Source organism: Vitis vinifera, chromosome 8, assembly GCF_030704535.1.
Source record: "Vitis vinifera cultivar Pinot Noir 40024 chromosome 8, ASM3070453v1".
NCBI classification, from domain to species: Eukaryota; Viridiplantae; Streptophyta; class Magnoliopsida; order Vitales; family Vitaceae; genus Vitis; species Vitis vinifera.
Genome location: NC_081812.1, coordinates 8569063 through 8587885, shown reverse-complemented (window position 1 = coordinate 8587885; position 18823 = coordinate 8569063). Strand labels below are relative to the sequence as shown.

The 18823-nt window shown below is 34.0% G+C and overlaps 3 protein-coding genes across 4 annotated transcripts; 1 reads left to right on the top strand and 2 right to left on the bottom strand.

The window, feature by feature from the left end:
* Positions 1-596: 596 nt before the first annotated feature.
* Positions 597-3381, top strand: LOC100252319 (rhodanese-like domain-containing protein 10). Of its 2 annotated transcripts, XM_010654993.3 has the most exons (3): positions 607-1099; positions 1190-1329; positions 2903-3381. In XM_010654993.3, exons 1-3 carry the CDS (start codon positions 645-647, stop codon positions 2950-2952), a joined length of 645 nt encoding a protein of 214 aa, XP_010653295.1. In that variant the 5' UTR covers positions 607-644; the 3' UTR covers positions 2953-3381. The 2 variants fall into 2 exon arrangements, with proteins under 2 accessions (XP_002265850.1, XP_010653295.1); XM_002265814.5 differs by lacking the exon at positions 2903-3381 and having other exon boundaries at positions 597-1099; positions 1190-1469.
* Positions 1481-6681, bottom strand: LOC100243703 (phosphoinositide phospholipase C 2). The gene is made up of 9 exons (XM_019221795.2): positions 6180-6681; positions 5836-6026; positions 4976-5111; positions 4737-4889; positions 4387-4628; positions 3624-3741; positions 2525-2677; positions 2310-2390; positions 1481-2155 (listed from the first exon to the last, which is right to left on the bottom strand). Exons 1-9 carry the CDS (start codon positions 6447-6449, stop codon positions 1844-1846), a joined length of 1656 nt encoding a protein of 551 aa, XP_019077340.1. The 5' UTR covers positions 6450-6681; the 3' UTR covers positions 1481-1843.
* Positions 6682-10323: 3642 nt separating this feature from the next.
* LOC100247198 (E3 ubiquitin-protein ligase APD2) lies at positions 10324-17833 on the bottom strand. Its single transcript, XM_002264490.4, has 10 exons — positions 17024-17833; positions 16791-16897; positions 16586-16711; positions 16407-16503; positions 14696-14770; positions 14536-14618; positions 13367-13513; positions 12605-12677; positions 11852-12203; positions 10324-10751 (listed from the first exon to the last, which is right to left on the bottom strand). The coding sequence occupies exons 1-10, from the start codon at positions 17325-17327 to the stop codon at positions 10676-10678; spliced, it is 1440 nt and encodes a 479-aa protein (XP_002264526.1). The 5' UTR covers positions 17328-17833; the 3' UTR covers positions 10324-10675.
* Between the last annotated feature and the right edge of the window lie 990 nt (positions 17834-18823).

Sequence of the window (18823 nt, the reverse complement as noted above, 5' to 3'; positions counted from 1 at the left end):
ATTTTTAATAAAAGCACCATGATATCTCATAAGATTGAGACGATGTATTCCATTGGGTGATAAAAAGATATGTGATCATAAAATTTGTGGTCGTAATAATTCCTCAGGTGGAATCTGTGGTGTAATATATATATATTCTATTGCATCCTATCTCGCTAATTAAATGTAGCTTAAGATGATTGTGATCTTGAATCATGTAAAAAAGAATTACTTTAACCTTGTTGCACTGACAATATAACATTAAATCATATAAAAAGGATTTGCTTTAGCTCATTGAATTGGCACATAACCACATAAAAATTATTGGTTTAATCTTATTGATAATGAATAAATTGATTTCAAATAAGATGCTCGAATCCTTGATCCTAACAATTTTAAGGGCAATGCATTTTATTTTGGCTTCTCCTTGGACCACCTATGCAAACCAGAATACCATATGCGAATGAGCAGTGACCATGAAAAGCTTGGGCCGAAAGAAACCTAGTTGGGCAGTGACCATGAAAAGATTGGGCCAAAAGAAACGTAGGTTGGGCCTGGTCCCGGCCCAGTAAATATGGTCTTCTTCTTATTTATCTATTTATTTGGCAAAATGAAAAGAATTTGGTTAAAAGTGATGCTAGTCTTCTGGATAAGGAAAGAGAGAGATGGCAATTCAACTGAAGCTCCCCTACACATCCACGTTGAAGCACAGGAAGCAAGGCAAGCCACCCATCTTCAACATTTCAACACCACCAACTCTGCAGGTCCATGCCTCCTCAAGCAGTGCCCGGCAACTGATAGGGTCCGGGGCAGTCCGGCCGATACTGCCAAAGGATGCAGCCTCTGCTTTGAACTCTGAAGGCTTCATACTCCTGGACGTCAGGCCAGCGTGGGAGAGGGAGAAGGCACGTGTCTCGGGGTCAATGCACGTGCCACTCTTTGTTAAGGACATGGACAACAGCCCCATCACTCTGCTGAAGAAGTGGGTGCATTTTGGGTACATTGGGCTGTGGACTGGCCAGAATTTCACCATGATCAATCCTGATTTTGTCGGGCAAGTGGAAATAGCTGTTCCTGATAAGGACGCTAAGCTCCTTGTTGCTTGTGGAGAAGGGCTGAGGTAAGAGTTTCGATCCTTCCTGTTGCTGTTAGTTCTTGGATGAAAATGAATACATATAAGAGTACAAACCATTAAAAGCATGAATTTTAGGTCCATGATGGCAGCTTCAAAGCTACATGGAGGAGGATACAGGAACTTGGGGTGGCTGGCAGGTGGATTTAATCGGGCCAATGATGGTGATTTTCCTGATGTCGAAGGGACTGAGAAGCTGCAGTATGCCACAATAGGGGGTGTGTCCTACTATTTCCTTCAATTGCTTATACTCCTGCAAGCTGTGGGTGAAAGAAGTTGATCATAAACTGTCAAGACATTCTTAATTGTTGTTCTTGAATCAAAGGAATGAAAGCTGCATCTGTTTTATTAAAGAAAATAATGCAGGTCTAAGCTGTAAAATAAAAAATTATACCATTAATTCTCACAATTGAAGGCTATCGTCATATATTTAGGTACAACCATTCTACTCAACAAGTGGTCGATAAAAGTTACAACTGCATGATATAATATATAACAGAAAGAAAATTTAAAACCACAAGAATCCAAGGTGGTGCCGGTTGTATCCGATCAACCATTTAGTCGCCTAATAGTGTGAAGGAACTTTCTGGTTCCCTTCACTGAAATAGCAGAATTATGCCGGTAGTGTTGCTTTCAAGAGATATGATGGCAGCAACTCAGTACTGCAATGTGGTGAGATTACTGTGAGGCTGGATAACCAGAGAGATGCTCTGAGTCTCTGACCAATTAGGATCAAGGCCTGGAATCAACTGAAACAAATTCGAAGCGCATGAGTAGCTTTACAGATTTGTACTTATCCCCCTCTTTGTTGTGAAGTGGAACAGCCCGGATTCCTGTTTTCAAATCTGAAACAGGAAGACATGTTTGACCTCCAAAATCATCCCTCTCAGACATATCATAGTCATATATTTCAATCCGGATCAATGCCAGCTCAGGAACAGTCAAGGGGAACTCAAACTCTTCATTCCAAGTAGGGTTCCAGTTATCATCCATTTCCTTTGTTTCCTTCATTCCTGAATCTTCTGGAACCCCAGCTATTCCAACCTGCATAGATTGATAATTCACAGCACCGTCATTCTCTTTGATCTCCAAAGCTTTACAAAATGGTAAGACCAGATGAAATGACACATTCAACAATCACAGAATCACAGCAAGATGAACATTGACTTTTAGATATGAACACTTCTTAAATTCTTACCCTTAGATAGAAGTCTGGTCGAGAATATATATCAAATTTACCAAAATCTGAATGCCAGCCCTCCCCCAAATATGCTTTAACCTGTTTAGTAATAGGAAAGTTTTTGTCACTTAAAACGCATAAATATAAAAACTTAAAAGAGGGGATGTGGAAGTTTATCAGGAAAGAAGAAAGACAACCGAACACAATTAAAGTTTATGGAATATTTTACTCACTTTCAAAGTTGTCTTCACTGGTAAATTTGCTTGAGGATCAAAAACATCATTGTTGGGACCAAGCTTCAGTAGAAAATCAGGTTTCTTCACATAACCACAACCACCATTGGCTCTGAACATTCCTTGCATCAACCAAAGTGACTTGCCGTATCCCTATCACAGGAGCATAATGGTATTTTTAGTACATTCAAATATATGTCAATTGTTCCTCTTAGTACCCAGTTTATTTTTCATGGCATTAGAGAGGCGTATAATTCATTCTATGCAAAGGGTCATATTTGGAATTCATGATATGACACTTCAAACATTTTTGCCATCATTTTATGATGCCTTTTTTTTTTCTTTTTTCTTTTTTTAATAATTACAACATTTTGGCAGGTAGATTTGTGCCTTCAGTTGCTCAGATGTCCGAGAAGGCACTTTTCTAGAACTGTTCATTTTTGTTGGAACAAAGTGTCAATCCAAATCCCTGTGCAACTAAGAAGCAGAATTGTGGTGATTGGACCTCATTAAAGACTTCTAAATTTCTAATGGGAGGTCATTCATGATGCCATGACTTTCTTAGTTTTCTCTAAGTTGAATTTGAATGCAAACCCTGGATGCATGTTTGCAGAGCCAAACTCAACTTTGATCAGTCCACAAAAGATGCCAAAACCTCAAGTACTACTGATCCAATGAATTTGAATCCTGATAGGTAATCTGGAAAAACCCCTACCTAACTTCCTCCTCCCCTTTTTTCAAACCATTCATTACCAGACACCATGGTTAGCATACTTGATTGTTTGACTTTATGGTTATTTGAGAAGTGTTCAACAGTGCCCAATAAGACGGCCAATACAGAAAGTCATTTTATATTATAGGCTCATAGAATGTATCTCTTATTAAGAAAATAGCTTTAGAGGCAAAGGATCTCTGAATGCCACACTTGCAATATACAAATCTACTGGTACATTTTGGATGTTTATTCAAAAAAACATAAATGCATTGAATTTTAAGATGCTGAATCTGGAATTAACTCTCAGGAGCATAATGCAAAACTAACCCAAGTAAAATATAAAGATGAACTAAATTTAGGGACTAAATAAAGTTTCCTCCAAACCTGCATATTAAATGCCACCATTTGAGCTCCATGCATCCATGCAGTTAGCGGATCATAATTTGATGAATCAACCCGTACACCTTTTGGATATACTCTCAGGAAATTTTTCTGGGTAAACCTATGCCAATGTAAATAAGTCTTAATTATTCAGCTTAAGAAGTAAAACATGGAATGCTCAGTAATGGGGTGTGCCTTTAAAAGTTTAAACATGTTGTGATAAAATCCAACAAGAGATAAATTGGAGAAGTAACCAAATAGACTTCCAAGATATACATTTAATTATCAGTTCTGTTGACCTCTTCCTTGACAATGAACCCCAAAAGAAAATGGTCATCCTAAATTACAATCATCAAATTGAGTCAAATTCTGGAAGGAGGGACTCCAAGTAAGCATATTCCACAGCCCTACACAATTTGCCAAGTATTTGGAACCAGTATGCAAGTTATAGGACTATTATGGTTGCACCTTGGGTTTTACTTGTTGACTAAAACTATGTGAAAGATGGAATTCTCAAGGATATACTCTAGTGTAATTGTCCACAAATGGCCTACAGAAATGCTCTCTTTTGGGCTATAGATTTTTTTTAAACTTCAGTATTCTACTTCTCAGAGAAAGACATGAAACCAGATGCTGAAGTATAAAACTCTCTACACACTGCAGAAAAATAGGCTTTCATGCCAAAGATAATCACAACATGAGAAGAAACATAACACACATGTAGAAATATCACTGAAACAAACTTGAGAAAAATCTTAACTGATACCTGATAATATCTTTACCATGAGTTATGGATGCCTTTTCAAGCTCACGCTCACTTAAGCTAAGACGCCTAACTTTATCAGGATCCACCCTCAGCCACTCTTTCAGTCCACCTTTTAGCTTCCCAGCATGAATGGCAATTAGACGCCTATATTCAGGTGCAGCATTGTGTTGTAACTTGTCTTCCTCATCTTCCTCATCTTCAAGATCTTCCCTGTCAATAGACTCTACATTCTCTGGGTCATTCTGTTTTCAAATGGTAATTCTGAGATTAGGGATGAAGTAAATTTTAATAATCTAGGTATATTTGCTCCCCCAAAAAAATTGCATGATGAATTGATTCCCTTGAAGTACCTCTTCCAATGCTTCAATTTTTTTTTCAAGATATTCTTTTGGTGGTTTGGTTGAGATTAGGATCCGTCTCTTCAATGCTTCAGGTGAAGCGAATTCTGCTATACATTCTGACTCAGGGACAAACAGCATATCTCCAAAGGTTTGAGTGAGCATCTAGAAATGAATCCATTTGTGGTCACAGAAATAGAATTATGCAACATGATCAAGGCTCAAGTTCACAGTGAAAAGTGTAAACTCACCTGGGCCACTTTAGCCTGAAGATCTGGCTTGAGGTGGTCTTCTAAAGTTATTACAACAGGATAATCAGACACAACAAAAGCATATTCCTTGATAGATCTCAAACACTGGATGAGTTTCACCGGGTTTGTTAGTGTCCTACATTTATGAATAAAATGATTACCAGAAATAAACAGAGTGAAACTAAAATTAGTAAAGTATTTGTAATATCCTCGCTAGAAATCGGCAAACATAACTGATGATAAGAAGCAATTAAGGAGATATTGTTTTATGCTTTATCATACATTTATGGTGCAATATTCTTGTCAGCTTTGCAATTTATCATTAAATAAATGAAGGCAGATAAAATAATTTTGGCCAGGAAGATAAGATCTGAACAAATTGATCCAATTTCAATCTCATGGGCACAGTTTTAGAATAAATATAAAATTTGAGAGTGGAAATATTTCTGTGTTTTTAGTATAATCATTCATGGAGTTGTTGTCCTTAGGTTATGATATAATGGTTTTCCCTAAGGAGCTTCAAAAATTTTACTTCATTGGACCTATTTAGGGAGGTCTACTGGAAGAATGGTCTTTAGCTGCAGTGCACCCAAACGTGCAGACAAGGTAGGGTGGAGAGTGTTCTCCAACATACAAGAATATATCTTTTTCAACAATGTTATGTCTAATGGCTGAAGCACTGCTAGCAACCTAGAATTGCTTCACTTTTTTTGACTCTTAATGAAATATAACCTAATCTAATGCAAAGAATATGCAAAAAACAATATACTGTAATGGATGGTCATTTGGTGTCCTGTAATGTCATATGTTGGAATAAGATGAAAATCAGAGTTCAATGGTAATGCACACTAACTCCATACATGCCATGAAGGACATCCACATCATCTTCGGTGGAATTTGGCCACAGATCCAGTTCAATTACTCTTACACCTCTCTGCAGTGCTTCTATAATGGGGGCATCGCTGGAGTCACTGCTGAGTTGATTCCCGGTTAGATAGGAATTGTGACTTGTATAGATGAAATAATGCGGCAACGGAGCATTCATGTCATGCTGCACCCAGAATGGAAGCAACAGATCATTCCAAAATAGCAATTGAATGATGAAATCTACACATTTTTATCAAAGTAGTAAGAAATTCATGCGCAGGGATCTGACACCTTAAGCTGAAAACACCTCCGTAAATAAAACAGAAAGTGAAATTACCGAGCCGGAAGGCGAGAGGGGAGGATTGACGTCGCCGAAGAGGTACCAGAAAAAGGCTTGGAGATCCAGAGCCTTGGATTGAGAGATGTCGGGATGCTGGAGAGCAATGAGGGCATTGACAATGGCTTCCGCATCGTCCTTGGTGGCCGCTTTTTCGCCCTGAACTTCTATCAGGAACCTGAGGAGGTGATCGAGGGTCATTGTTCCGTGGTCGGAGTAACGGTCGAATATATCCTTGATGTCCGCCGGGGGTTTGGTTCGCTCCGACATGTTTGGATTTGCAGAGAAAGAGACAGATGAGATGAGAAGAGAAGGGGGGATTGTCGCTTTGCAGGAAATGATTAAAAAACTTGGCTTCGCATTCTCAGATTTTATAGGAAGTTACATGAACTTCGTATCCGGTACAATCGTTTTATTTAGTTATCTCCCAGCATCTTATCCGTGAAGCTTTAAATAATAATTATAATATGAAAATAAAATTGGAGTTTGACTTCTCTCTTCTTCCTCTCTCCAGTGTCATTGTGATGAGATCTGATTTATTTATTTTTAATTTAAATGACGTGTTATTTTTATTTTTATATCTCTTAACAATGTATATAATTAAAAAAATGATAATAAAAATAAAAATAAAATAGTATTATTTTTGAAACATTTTGTTTTTCTTTTCTTTCGTTTATGTTAAAAGAAATTAATTATAAAGTCATTTAAAAGTATTTAAGGTAAGGCATTTTTCATTATTTAAAAAAAAAAAAGAATTTTATCATTTTTATATTTCTTGAGAATAAATAATAATTATAAATCATGTTCTTTGTTGCCACGTATGTGATCAACTGGAACTAGGGGTCAGACACTTGCCGACATAGGGGCCAAACTGTCACAAATCGGCATTTTCTGGCGGAATATGGACGCTATCTGTTTTTGACTTTTCTGACGTAGTCTTGAATGCCACGTACATAGTGGTCACACAGATTTGGTAAACAGTCACGTCATGTATGAGATATATATAGCAGAAGTGTGCGACAAAAACTAATAATCGGGCTTTTCATGATGATTAATGCATGATATTTTCGATTTTGCCTCAATCAGTACGTGACACTTGCACAATTTCATCATAGGCTTAATTTCATTCATTAAATACATTTAGCCCCTAAATTTGATGAAATTTCTTATTATTTTCTCCTCTCATTTTAACGAATTAAATGTATTTAATCAAAACGAGGTTTTATTTATTTTTAATGAAATTCTTCCACAGTTATTTTTTATTATTGAAATTTTATTTTTGACTTATGAACGAAGCAAGTCCATAATTAATAAAAGAATTTCCGATATTAATATTATCCTTTTATTATTATGTTTTGGACTTAAATTTTAAATTCTAATTGAAGCCCAAAATAAAAAATTATATCAAACAAGGTGGATGAACTCTCTTGTGCTTGAGTATAAGTAATGGAGAAATAAATTTGATTTTAATAATTTTTTTTAGAATAAATAATTTAAAATTAAAAAAATTTCAACCATGACATGAATCATACAAAAACATATGAATTTCCATTTGTCCGTATGCTTATTTTAACATTAAAGTGAAGATGTACTCAAATTGATACTTAAGTCCTATTTGAATTGATTTTTAAAAAGTTAAAAGGCTCTTTCTATTTAATCAAGGTTTTCAAAGAGCTTAACATAGAAGTCAAGAAAAATGTTATTTATTTTATGAGCTTTATTTTGGTTTATGTAAAAAAATTTTATATTTAATAAAACTTATACAATACCAATATTATCTTTAAAAAATATGACTTTGGCTTTACCTTTAATTTTAATTTTCAATTAAAATAAAAATAGAAAGCCATATCGAATATGTGTTTAACTTATTCTCATTGACTTTCAAAAAACCAAAAGTTTTTTCATGAATTTAATAAGAAATTTTCGACATCGTGATAAATTTTACTATAAAACTTACAACTAAAAACAAAGCTTAATCCAAGTTCTTTTTATTTCTTTTATATTTAATAAAATTTTAATAATGTCAATATTAATTTTTTTTTTAGAAAATTATGATTTTGATTTCAATTTAAAGCTTCATACATAACAATTTTTAATTATATATACATGAATCAGGGTAATTTGGTAATTCCCATTGTGTACTAAAATTTTTGTAGAAGAAGATAAGAACCGTGACATAAGATCATGATTTATTTATTTATTTATTTTTTGGTGGGGGGGAGGCATTGATGCTGCCTAAACACACTCACCTTTCCTCTTTCTATACTCACCTGACCTTTCATCTTTATCCGCCAACCTCATTCAAAAATTAAAAAGGGAAAGACCAACGTAGAGAAAAAAAGATTAAGGTATTTAACATTACATATGTAACCTTGGTAATCTTTTGTTAACACATTTCGAAAATAGAAAATAATTTATTAATGTGTATTAGATTAAGAATATGTTTGATAATAATATAAGAAAGTGTTTTTAGCTTTTATAACACTTGAATTTTTTTTTTCAAGTATTAAAAAGATTAAGAGTCGTTTGACAGTGATTTTAGGAAATGTTTTTAAAATTTTTAATACTTCAAATTTTTTATCATTCAAGTATTAGAAAAACTAAAAACGTTTTTTAAAATCACTATCAATCGCGCTCTAAGAGTGTATTTGACAGTGATTTTAGAAAGTGTTTCTAACATCTTTAATATTTGAAAGATAAAAATTTTTAAATGTTAAAAATACTAAAAACATTTCCTAAAATCACTATCAAACGTACTCTAACAGTATGTTTGATGGTGATTCTAGAAAGCGTTTCTAACTTTTTTAATATTTGAATAATAAAAATTTTTAAGTATTAAAAATATTAAAAACGCTTCTTAAAATCATTACTAAACGAATATTAAAAACACTTCCTAAAATCATTATTAAACGAGCTTTAAAAATACTTTTTAAAATTACTATCAAACTCACTTTAAATTAACAATTTTACTCTAAAAATTGTTATGGCTAGTTAGATTGCTTTTCTATCATAAGTCTTATGCTAACATTTTTGTGTTAAAGAGAGTGTGATAACTCAACCTGGGTGACCTTTTGCTCAACTCTCATTTTAAAAATGGAAAACAATCTCTTAACTGTGTTAGATTAGGTTGATGATTTTGCTCCAAAAATTGTTAGTAAGAGCCACTCCCATAAGTCTTGTGCTAATATGTTTGTGTTGAAGACATACCGTGTGGTAATTCAAATAAGTACTTTCGAATTTGAAAGCAATCAAGGGTGATCGAGTATTTAGAGGAGGGCTTGGAAAATAGGAAAAATATGTAGGAGTGGGACGTTTAGGCCTTCTTAGAAAACTATTTTCTAACTCAACAAATACATTTTGCCAGACTTTTAACATGAAATAATATTTTAAGAATTTGTTTTAACAATAAACTATTTTTTAAAATAAATTTGAGACTTTCTAGTTATTTTTAATATATCGTTTCAAGCAGTAATTGAAAATATAGAGAATGTTTTAAAAACTTTTACATTGTACGTGAGTATGCGACACTTTTATTAAGAAAAAATTGAGAAAACTATGTTTTTATTTTTATTTTCAAATCTCAAACAAAATTATTCTATTGAAATCAATTGAGAATATGTGTAACGGTTTATTGAAATAATTATTATGTGATAAAATATTTTAAAACTAATGGTTTGACAACTCTTAAAAAAAGGATTATTTTTTATTTTATGTAACTAAGATAAAATATTTGAAAATTAATACATTGACAACTCTTACATAAAATTATTATTATATTATTATTTTCTTTTTATATAATTAGGACAAGATATTTGAAAATTAATAATTTTTTCATTTTAAAAATCAAGAGTTCTAACAAAAAATAATTACAGCAGTTTATTTTTATTTTATAAAATTAAGATAAGATATTTGAAATTTGATAATTTGACAATTCTTAAAAAAGGTATTATTATGTTTGTTCTTATTGTATATAATTAAAAATATATTCGAAGACTAATAATTTGAAAATCATAAAAAAAAAAAAATGATTATCATGAAAAATTCATTTTGTTTGTTTATGGATTGAAATCACAATTCTGCCATAACAATCCTCTGACTATGTTTGGACATGAGCTTTTCATAAGGGTTTTGACTCCAACCATCAGAAAGTAGAGGCATCAAAGGCCATTTTTTGTAAGGAAAAATTATGGCTAGAAGATTAATTCCTTTCAGTAGAGCACATATACAAACTGATAACTGTAAATTATAAATGTGATTACTCATATTAACCTCCCTTAACCTAATATTTCTATACCAAGAGATGGTAATACATGCTGAAATGCCAACTCAGAAAAAATAAAACACAAGGCTTGGTCATCCTGACATTGGAGATTATGTGATAAACTATGTATGATTTCCTTGATCAATGATATCCAACTGGCTGGAAGCAGTGGTCTAGCTGCATTGTGAGTCATCGACTAGGGGGAGCCGGTGTAGCCAAAATTATGTGCAACTGCTTAAACTGTAAATATCTTCCTCACCTTCTTCATATTCCTACTACAGATGGGGCAAGTGCCATCCTCTTCTAAAATTCTGCAGAATTTACAAAAATGTATCATTGATTTTGAATTTGCATTGACCTTTTATTATATTCTACTGGCTGTCATAGAAGAGCATTCATGGATATCAGATTAAGATGATAACAAATTGGCTTGCAGTATGGAGAAACCAGTTTTTTCCATATACCAAGTCAAGCAACATGCTTAATAACAACATCCCAAGAGGTTATAATTTTCCTTTTCTTTTCTGAAACTTAGGTTATGTTTGGTTCCCGGAAAATACTAAGGAAAGAAAAAAAATGCAAAGGAAAATGATTTTTTTATGTTTGGTTGTCCTATGAAAAATATCAAAGAAAATCAAATATGATTAAAACTAATTAAAAACTTATGTATTTTTAAATTATTTAATCTTTATATTGATGAGTTAAAATAAATAAAATGAGTTTGAAATAACAAAAAAAATAATTTATTAACTTTTAATCTATTTTTTTATTTTCCTTCACTTTTTCTTTCCTTCTGCTTTTCCTTTGTATTTTCTTTCCCTTACATTTTCCTTCAAATTTTCTGGGAACCAAACATAGCTTTACGGGATCTAAAAAGATTTTAACTTGTGCTAGTTATGTTTGAAACCTGCCAAATCCCTCTAGGTAAAGGGTTTTCTATAAGCCCTGACCTGTTCCTGTTTTGAAGGGCTTGATACAAAGATAATCATGTAGGACTCAGATCAGGTTGGGATTTTCTAAACCAAATTGGCCCACCATTTGGGTTGTTTTGGCTGTTGCTATTAAAAGGATATGACCATAATCATCATCATCTGGTCTTAGTTATACCAAAGTACTTCAAGTCTGATTCCATTCTACTATATCATTATCTCTTATAAACAAGAGCTAGGCATGGCTTAGCACATGCCATTACAGAAGGCATATGTAATGCATCTTATATTACCTGCTCTACTCTTTTGTGTTTCCTACCACTCCAACTAGGGTTGAGCCAGTAGTTCCAATAGAGGTAGGGTTGGCACAAACTCAGCATTAAATATATATATATATATAAGCCAAACCTAAATTGTCTAGAACAAGAATGGAGCATTCAGAATCTAGATTTCAAGGTAAGAAAAAGAGCATGGATTATTACCTTGTTCCACATGTAAAGCAAGCTACACAATGCCCACATGGAAGAAAGAAGCAGTCCCTTGGAGCATCAAAGCAAATTGTACATAGGCGCTTAGGATTACTGTTGTTTTCACCATCTTTTTTTGGCTTCCCATCAAGGCCACCCACTCCTAGCTTGTCTTGAGCATCCTCCTCATCATGTGAAGCAGAATCATAAGATGAATCCCAGCTAGAGAGATCATCATCTTTGTCTGGGAGCAAAGGGGATGTCTCTGGTTGCGTCCCCCCAAGTGGAACTCCAATTCTAAGTTGACGGTTAAATTGGAACTTATTCAAGAAGTTGAAGACCAGTAACATGAGCACTGTCATTCCACCTGCAGGCATAAAAATTAAGAAAGAGGTGTGCAACATAATGTTAAGCAATCCATTGACCCAGAAGCTTAAGCTATCTGTTAATATGCCGATAATACACATCAAGATAGCTTGGGTAATGTCCCAACACCCAGTGTCACAGGCAGCCTTTGTTTGGCATGCAGTGGGCTAAATAAATAATGAAGGATATAAACAAGCAGTGAGGAAAATATATCATCAGTAAGGTTTGAACTCTTGATGTCCAAAAAACTAAGGCTTTAATACCATATGAAGCTACCGATTGATCCAAGAGTTAAGCTATTAAGTAATGGATCAACGATGTATATCAAGCTAACTTGGACTAAAGCTTTAACACAATACATCAAGGTTTTAATACAAGAAGAAAATGAAGAGAAAAGTATACCTACGCCAACAATATAAGTCATCCATCGTGGTCCATAGGACAGTTTCACATACCACTCATCACTGGGTATACCCTGAAGAACCAAACAAAAGCTCAATTTTAATATTAAGTTAGAAGTGCCATGGAATCATGGATATGATTCAAAAACCATTCATGCCAGAGGAAAAGATGGGAAGATTTGTATATCTTCCTCTGGTACAAGCCTGGGGTCTGAAACCAGTCATTCTATGGAATATTCCAGAATGGTCTGTTCTTTAACAATCAAGTGAATCTGTATCTTTAAAACCACCTGATATACCCCCATGAAATCTTTCAAAGATAATAATCATTAAAACAGACACGACAGTTGAATTTTGATTTTTGGAAAAGTTGGATAGTCCCTTAAAGTTCAAAACAGAACTTATTGTGGTGCCAGAGCTGGATGCATGTCATCAGCCATTTTTGTGAGTCAGTGACACACAAAGGAAGGATCACTTGTTCCCATTGTGCACCAGGTGTCTCAAAAAATTTCCCAGAGGAATTATTTCCCACATTAAATATAAAAATAGTTTTTTGTACACAGGACGATTATTTATTTGTTAGACTAAGGACTTGAAATCTAATCTCACTAAGCAACAAATGGCAAGCTAGGGATTTAGGAAACCTACAGTCCACCAGTTGTTCTCAAGAATGGTTCATTCCACCAGAAAAGGAAAAAGGAAAAAGAAAAAAGAAAAAAAAAAAAAAAACCTTGAATAACTGTCTACAGAAAATGCATCTTACTTGTTCTGGGCCAGGAGAGGTTATAACAGCAGCATTTGCCTTTGGGAAAAAAAGTTTTAAACTGCATTGGCCTTGAGTCAAATTACACTTGGAATAGGCCCCAGTTGTATTATACTGGAGAGCTTTTACTGTGAGGTTTAATTGCACCTGTTTGGATAGAGTTCAATCACAGTTAATAGTGTACAGAGGTGAACATGGAAAAGGAGTATCACAAGACATTTCATGTAAAAGGTGAAAACAATGATAGAATAGTATGGAATTGTTTTTCATAGGCATATAAAAAAAAAGTTACTGTTTTATAGAGCAGATTTGATTAGGATCTAATAAATTTTTTAAATTACCCAGTAACTATCCTGACAGCATTTGTGCATTTAATACGTGACTATGCCGTGTATCCTTCCTTAGTAACATGATCATCCTTTATAGGTTCTACCCATCTTTTAATTGATGAATAAATCACACTGAATAGAAAAGGGAGGAAACCAATGCACAGACAGTGTACATGTGACAGAATGAGAGATCAAGTGGAGGATATTCCACAAAGAGTGATAGCTAAAAATTGCAAAGTGTATTAAGAATATTTTTGCATTTGTTTGATTTAATTTATTGAAAGCACCTGCAGCCAAAGAATTAGCATGAATGTTCTTTTACTCATCATTGGTACATCACATATAGACTTAGCAGGATTCACAATGATTCTTCCATAAAACAATTTTGAAATTCCAAAATTAATCATATGATCAGAACACAGACAAAGGCCAAACACATAGTCAGAGTTTTAGGCTATTCAAAGTCTTTTGGCATTCTCTCTACCTTTATCACAGAATCTGGGACACAGTCACAAGGCCTCTAAACTAAATAAAAACCTAAGACCATGCAATATGAGACAATGACCAAAACTTCCCCATCTGGTTGGAAAAGGCAACAGTTAAAAACCTATTAAAGTCATCCTTTAGAGAAAGTTCCCCTATGATAACACAACACCACTAGACAAACCCAAGAAGCAAGCAACTCAGTGTCATTTAATTTCTGAAGTTGAAGGAATAACTATTAAATTCATGGATCTCTATATATTAAATAGTTGTACAACAGATTATTCAAATCCCACAAAATTACCAAAATCGACAAAAAATAATAGTATGAACTAATATTGATTTTTAACAATTTACCTCCACCTCCTCCAAGTTTGTGTTTCCCACTGCAACATAGTAACTAGAAGACGTATAAATATTCTGCTGCACAGTACCATTTCCTGTGAAGAAATAGTTGCTGTTGTTAGTACAAATTTAACACAAACAGATCACACACATTTCCACTTTTCCATCTCACCATGAATCAGTTGCCATGACAAGGTGATGTTGGGATATGTGGGATCCTCAAGCCACTGGGAAAGGCCTTCATTTCCTGCAATATTCCGGCTTCAGAATGATATCAAGATAAACACAGATAGGGTCAGTTGATAGAAATAGAAGAATTTTTGTTTTATCCACACAGGCAAAAAATGAGAAATGCTGCCGGTAGATAATGAGGATATTAAGATGCAAAAAACATTATTTACATAGTTATGCATGAATAAGGAGGTAAAAATCATCTTATCCAGGAACTGAAATAATTCTTTACTTGAAATGAAAAAGAAAGTCTTGTTTGACCTATGATTTAACAGATCTCATGGACCTAGTTAGGAATTGAATGGTGAAAAAGAATTTGTTTAACCAGCCCCATTGGTTGGGGTATAAGGTGTTGTGAGGGTAGAGCAGAGTTAACAAAATTCAGGCGTCTGTTTCTGGTTAATTTTGTTCCCAACTTCTATTGAAAAGTATGAAAAAAAGAATGTGAATTCCAATATATGATATCAATGCTAGAGCCAGTCCACCCTCCATATGTCTTCACCATTGTGCTAAGGCAACTGTGTTTTGCATCCTTGTCTCAAAAAAGGAGAATTCTAATGAGCTCTATTCTGTTTGATCCAAAACTTACCAGAAAATTTTCCCTGTTAACAACAGAGAAAAAAACAAAATTTTCAGATGCAAAGGTAGTATGAGTGCATGATTTGGCGAATATAAACCATAAATAGCACATGATGAACTGTTCTGGAAATGGTACTTCTTTCCAAATGACTATGCCTAGCCTTGCCAAAGAAGAATTAGTTTTTTCTTTGGTACATGAGTCATATGACCTCAACTTTGTATAAGAAGTACTTGATGTTAGGATGAAGAGTCATGGTTTTGGATTCCTGACTAAATGGGTGACTAGTAACCAAATCATTATGGGATTCTCAGCAAACAATCGGAAACAAAAGGAATCCAAACTTCTTCCCAGTAGCTAACAATCAGCAGTGTATGTACCGGCATTACCTGTGTTTGTCAGCAGGTGCTGTCAAACTCCAGGAGCATACTGATGGTGGGCAACTAGTTTCTACTTAAAATCCTGGGTATGTAGGTTCATTGAAAATTAAAGAAGCAGTAGATTTCATGCAAGAGAAGAGAGAAAAACAACTATGAATTCTCACAGATATGGAGGTCAAATCTAAATCACCAAGACCATATTGTCATCCTGTCCTCTGTAATGCTCATCGAATGCAAATAGAAACTTAGCTGAGCAAAATAATGTTGTTAACATTACCACCTGATTTTCCTAAGCATGAGCTACTCAGTATATCCTCTCTCTGCTCACTTTCTTGGAAACCAAAAAGCTTACACTCAATAGCAGGAAGTCATAATAAGTTATATGTGTAGTAAAAATCCAAATAAATTATTAAGGGCTGTTAAATGGGGGGATTTTTGGGGAAAGAGGTGAACTTGGCCTTGAATGCGTCATAGGGAAAACTTGCTTGTTTCTTCTATCGACACAGCTGATACCATAGAATATAAAATGTTTCATGACAAACAATCTGACAAAGCATGTTTAAGAATGCGTTTGGGAGTGATTCTAGAAAGCATTTCTAGCATTTCTAACACTTGAATGATGAAAATTTTAAAGTATTAAAAACATTAAAACTACCAAATGGGGTCTAAGTCTTCATTAGCTTTTAAGTATGTACCTTGGGCTATTACAAGAATCAAAGAGGAGGAACTCAGAGAGCTGACACTGTATGTAATATTTACTTGAGATCCCTTGTTGAGATAATATACCCACTCCTGAAGCCGAAGAAAAAGAATTAACTCTACTCCGTCAGCAACAAGGGCATTATATCTAACTAAAATGATAAATCAAACTTACCCTGTGAGAGTAGGGAGCCGTGTATGCCTTAAGCTTTTGATCCCAAGTGGTTATGACTTCAAGAGGTGGGACTTTATAAAACCCATAGAGCATAGGCCCGGGTGTTGGTTCATCTAACTCTTCCACCTAATACAATCCGATCCATATTATCACACAACACCATAAACAAGTATAACTGAGAACCGTATTGAAATTGGCATGCTACCTTCAGATACTGCACAAACAATGGGTTGGGATGTAAAAGAATAGAACAATTGGGGCCGAGCCGCATATTCACCGAACCATAAACCCCCAAAATCAGAGTCATTGACACTGTAATATGCCCAAAAAAGAAAAAAAAAAAAATCAAACTTCCATTCTAACAACTCAACTTCACTTTCAATCTTCAGAATTCAAAGCAGAACGATTTAAAAATATTAAAGATAAAGCAAAACGAACCGAAGAACCAAAAAGTAAGCACCACGATAATGCACGACCAAGTGTCGTTCCTGATCGTCGCCGACCCGTCTTCGTCGTCGACGCCGGCGTCTCCGCGATACGTGACGCTAATTTGCTGGCGCTGAAGCTCTGGACTGTGATGACGCTGCATGAGGTTCTCTTGCTCGTTGGCGTCGGCGTCTGCTTCGGAGGCTCGTGACGAGGATGCGGCGGCGGAGGAAAAGTGGGCGTTGTGGATTGAGGATGGGAATGGCGTCGTAGAAGCTGGTGCGGATGAAGCCGGCGCCGGTTGTTCTTCTTCCATTGTGGATCAGGGTGATTGATCAAAGCCCTAACCCTAGAGCTGAGACTAGGTAGAGAATAATTCATCGACGAACGGAAAAAACAGAGGATGGCTTAGTGGGAGGTCACCAACCAATCAACTTTCGCCTTGGTCGTCTTCTTCGTTGGACTGGTGGTTGCCTACTCCGAGTGATGCTTACGTCAGTTAAATTCCGTTGGTGTTTTTCCTCTACGGTTCCTACTGTGGACCAATGGGAGGCCACATCTTACTCTATTTTGGGAAATCCGCAGTAATTTTGTACACGTGGGAAGCGGTGATTGGAAAAGCTATCTCTATGGTGTGAACTTGAGTGTAGGCAACTTTGAATACTGGCTGGTTGATGCGGGGGACTAGAAATTTAGGTGGCAGAGCAGCACGACGTCGTTTTGGTGGTTAAGTGGAGGCAAATGAAGTTGGAAACGGAAAATCATATTTCTCACTACATACTAGGTTTTCTTGTCAAATTTGATGTAAGGACATGATCAAGGGTTTGTAATCCATGTGTACATGCGGAATGTTTATAATACAGGTTTCAAATTTATTTTGGAGAATATTTCTTGAAATGATTCATTTTAAGAAAAATAAAATAAAACAATAAGTGATGTGTTATTTGTCGTACTCCATTTTTACCATGTATACATTATTTCAAGATTGTTCATATATGAATTTAAAAAAAAAATGAAATTATGTAATACCAAGCACTACTAATGTTTTATTATTATTATTATTATTATTGACTTAACTCTAATTTTATTTGTTTTTTAATTTATCATTTTTTTATAAAAATAAAATAAAATTTGACTTAATGAAAAAGGAAAATTTTTAACTTTTATCTTAATGAAAAAGTCACTTTTTTTTTTTTATTATAATACTTAAACTCAATTTCTCAAGCAAAATAAAACCAATTTATTTTTTTATTTTTTTTTAAAAAAATTGTGTAATTCTTGACATAAATCCGAATTAAACAATCTTAATTTTATGCAATTTGGATGATAAATAAATTTATCTATTAAAAAAATTGTCATTAAAAAAAAATTAGAGTATGATGTTGCATTTTTGCCTATTTTTTTTCCCTCTTACTAGTTAAAAATCACGTGGAACTAGTAAAGTATAAAGTTTTTAATATTTTACTAATAGAAAAAAATTTTAAACATAAATTGATAGTAAATTCATATATATATAATAATGATAAATAAATTAACAATAAATTTATATTCACTTTGAATGATTTTTTTCTTTATAGATATTAAAGATTTAAAAAATATAAATTTTATTTTAAATTATAATGCTTTACTTACCATCTTAATATATTTAATTATTTTTTAAAATAAATAATTATCTATATTCTCTTATTTACTTGTGTAATATTAATTTTTAAATTTATTATCTTCATACATATTTGATAATAAATAATAGGAAAAAATGAGTTATGACTCACTAATTTGTACATGATTGGGATGTATTAGGGGTTACATAGA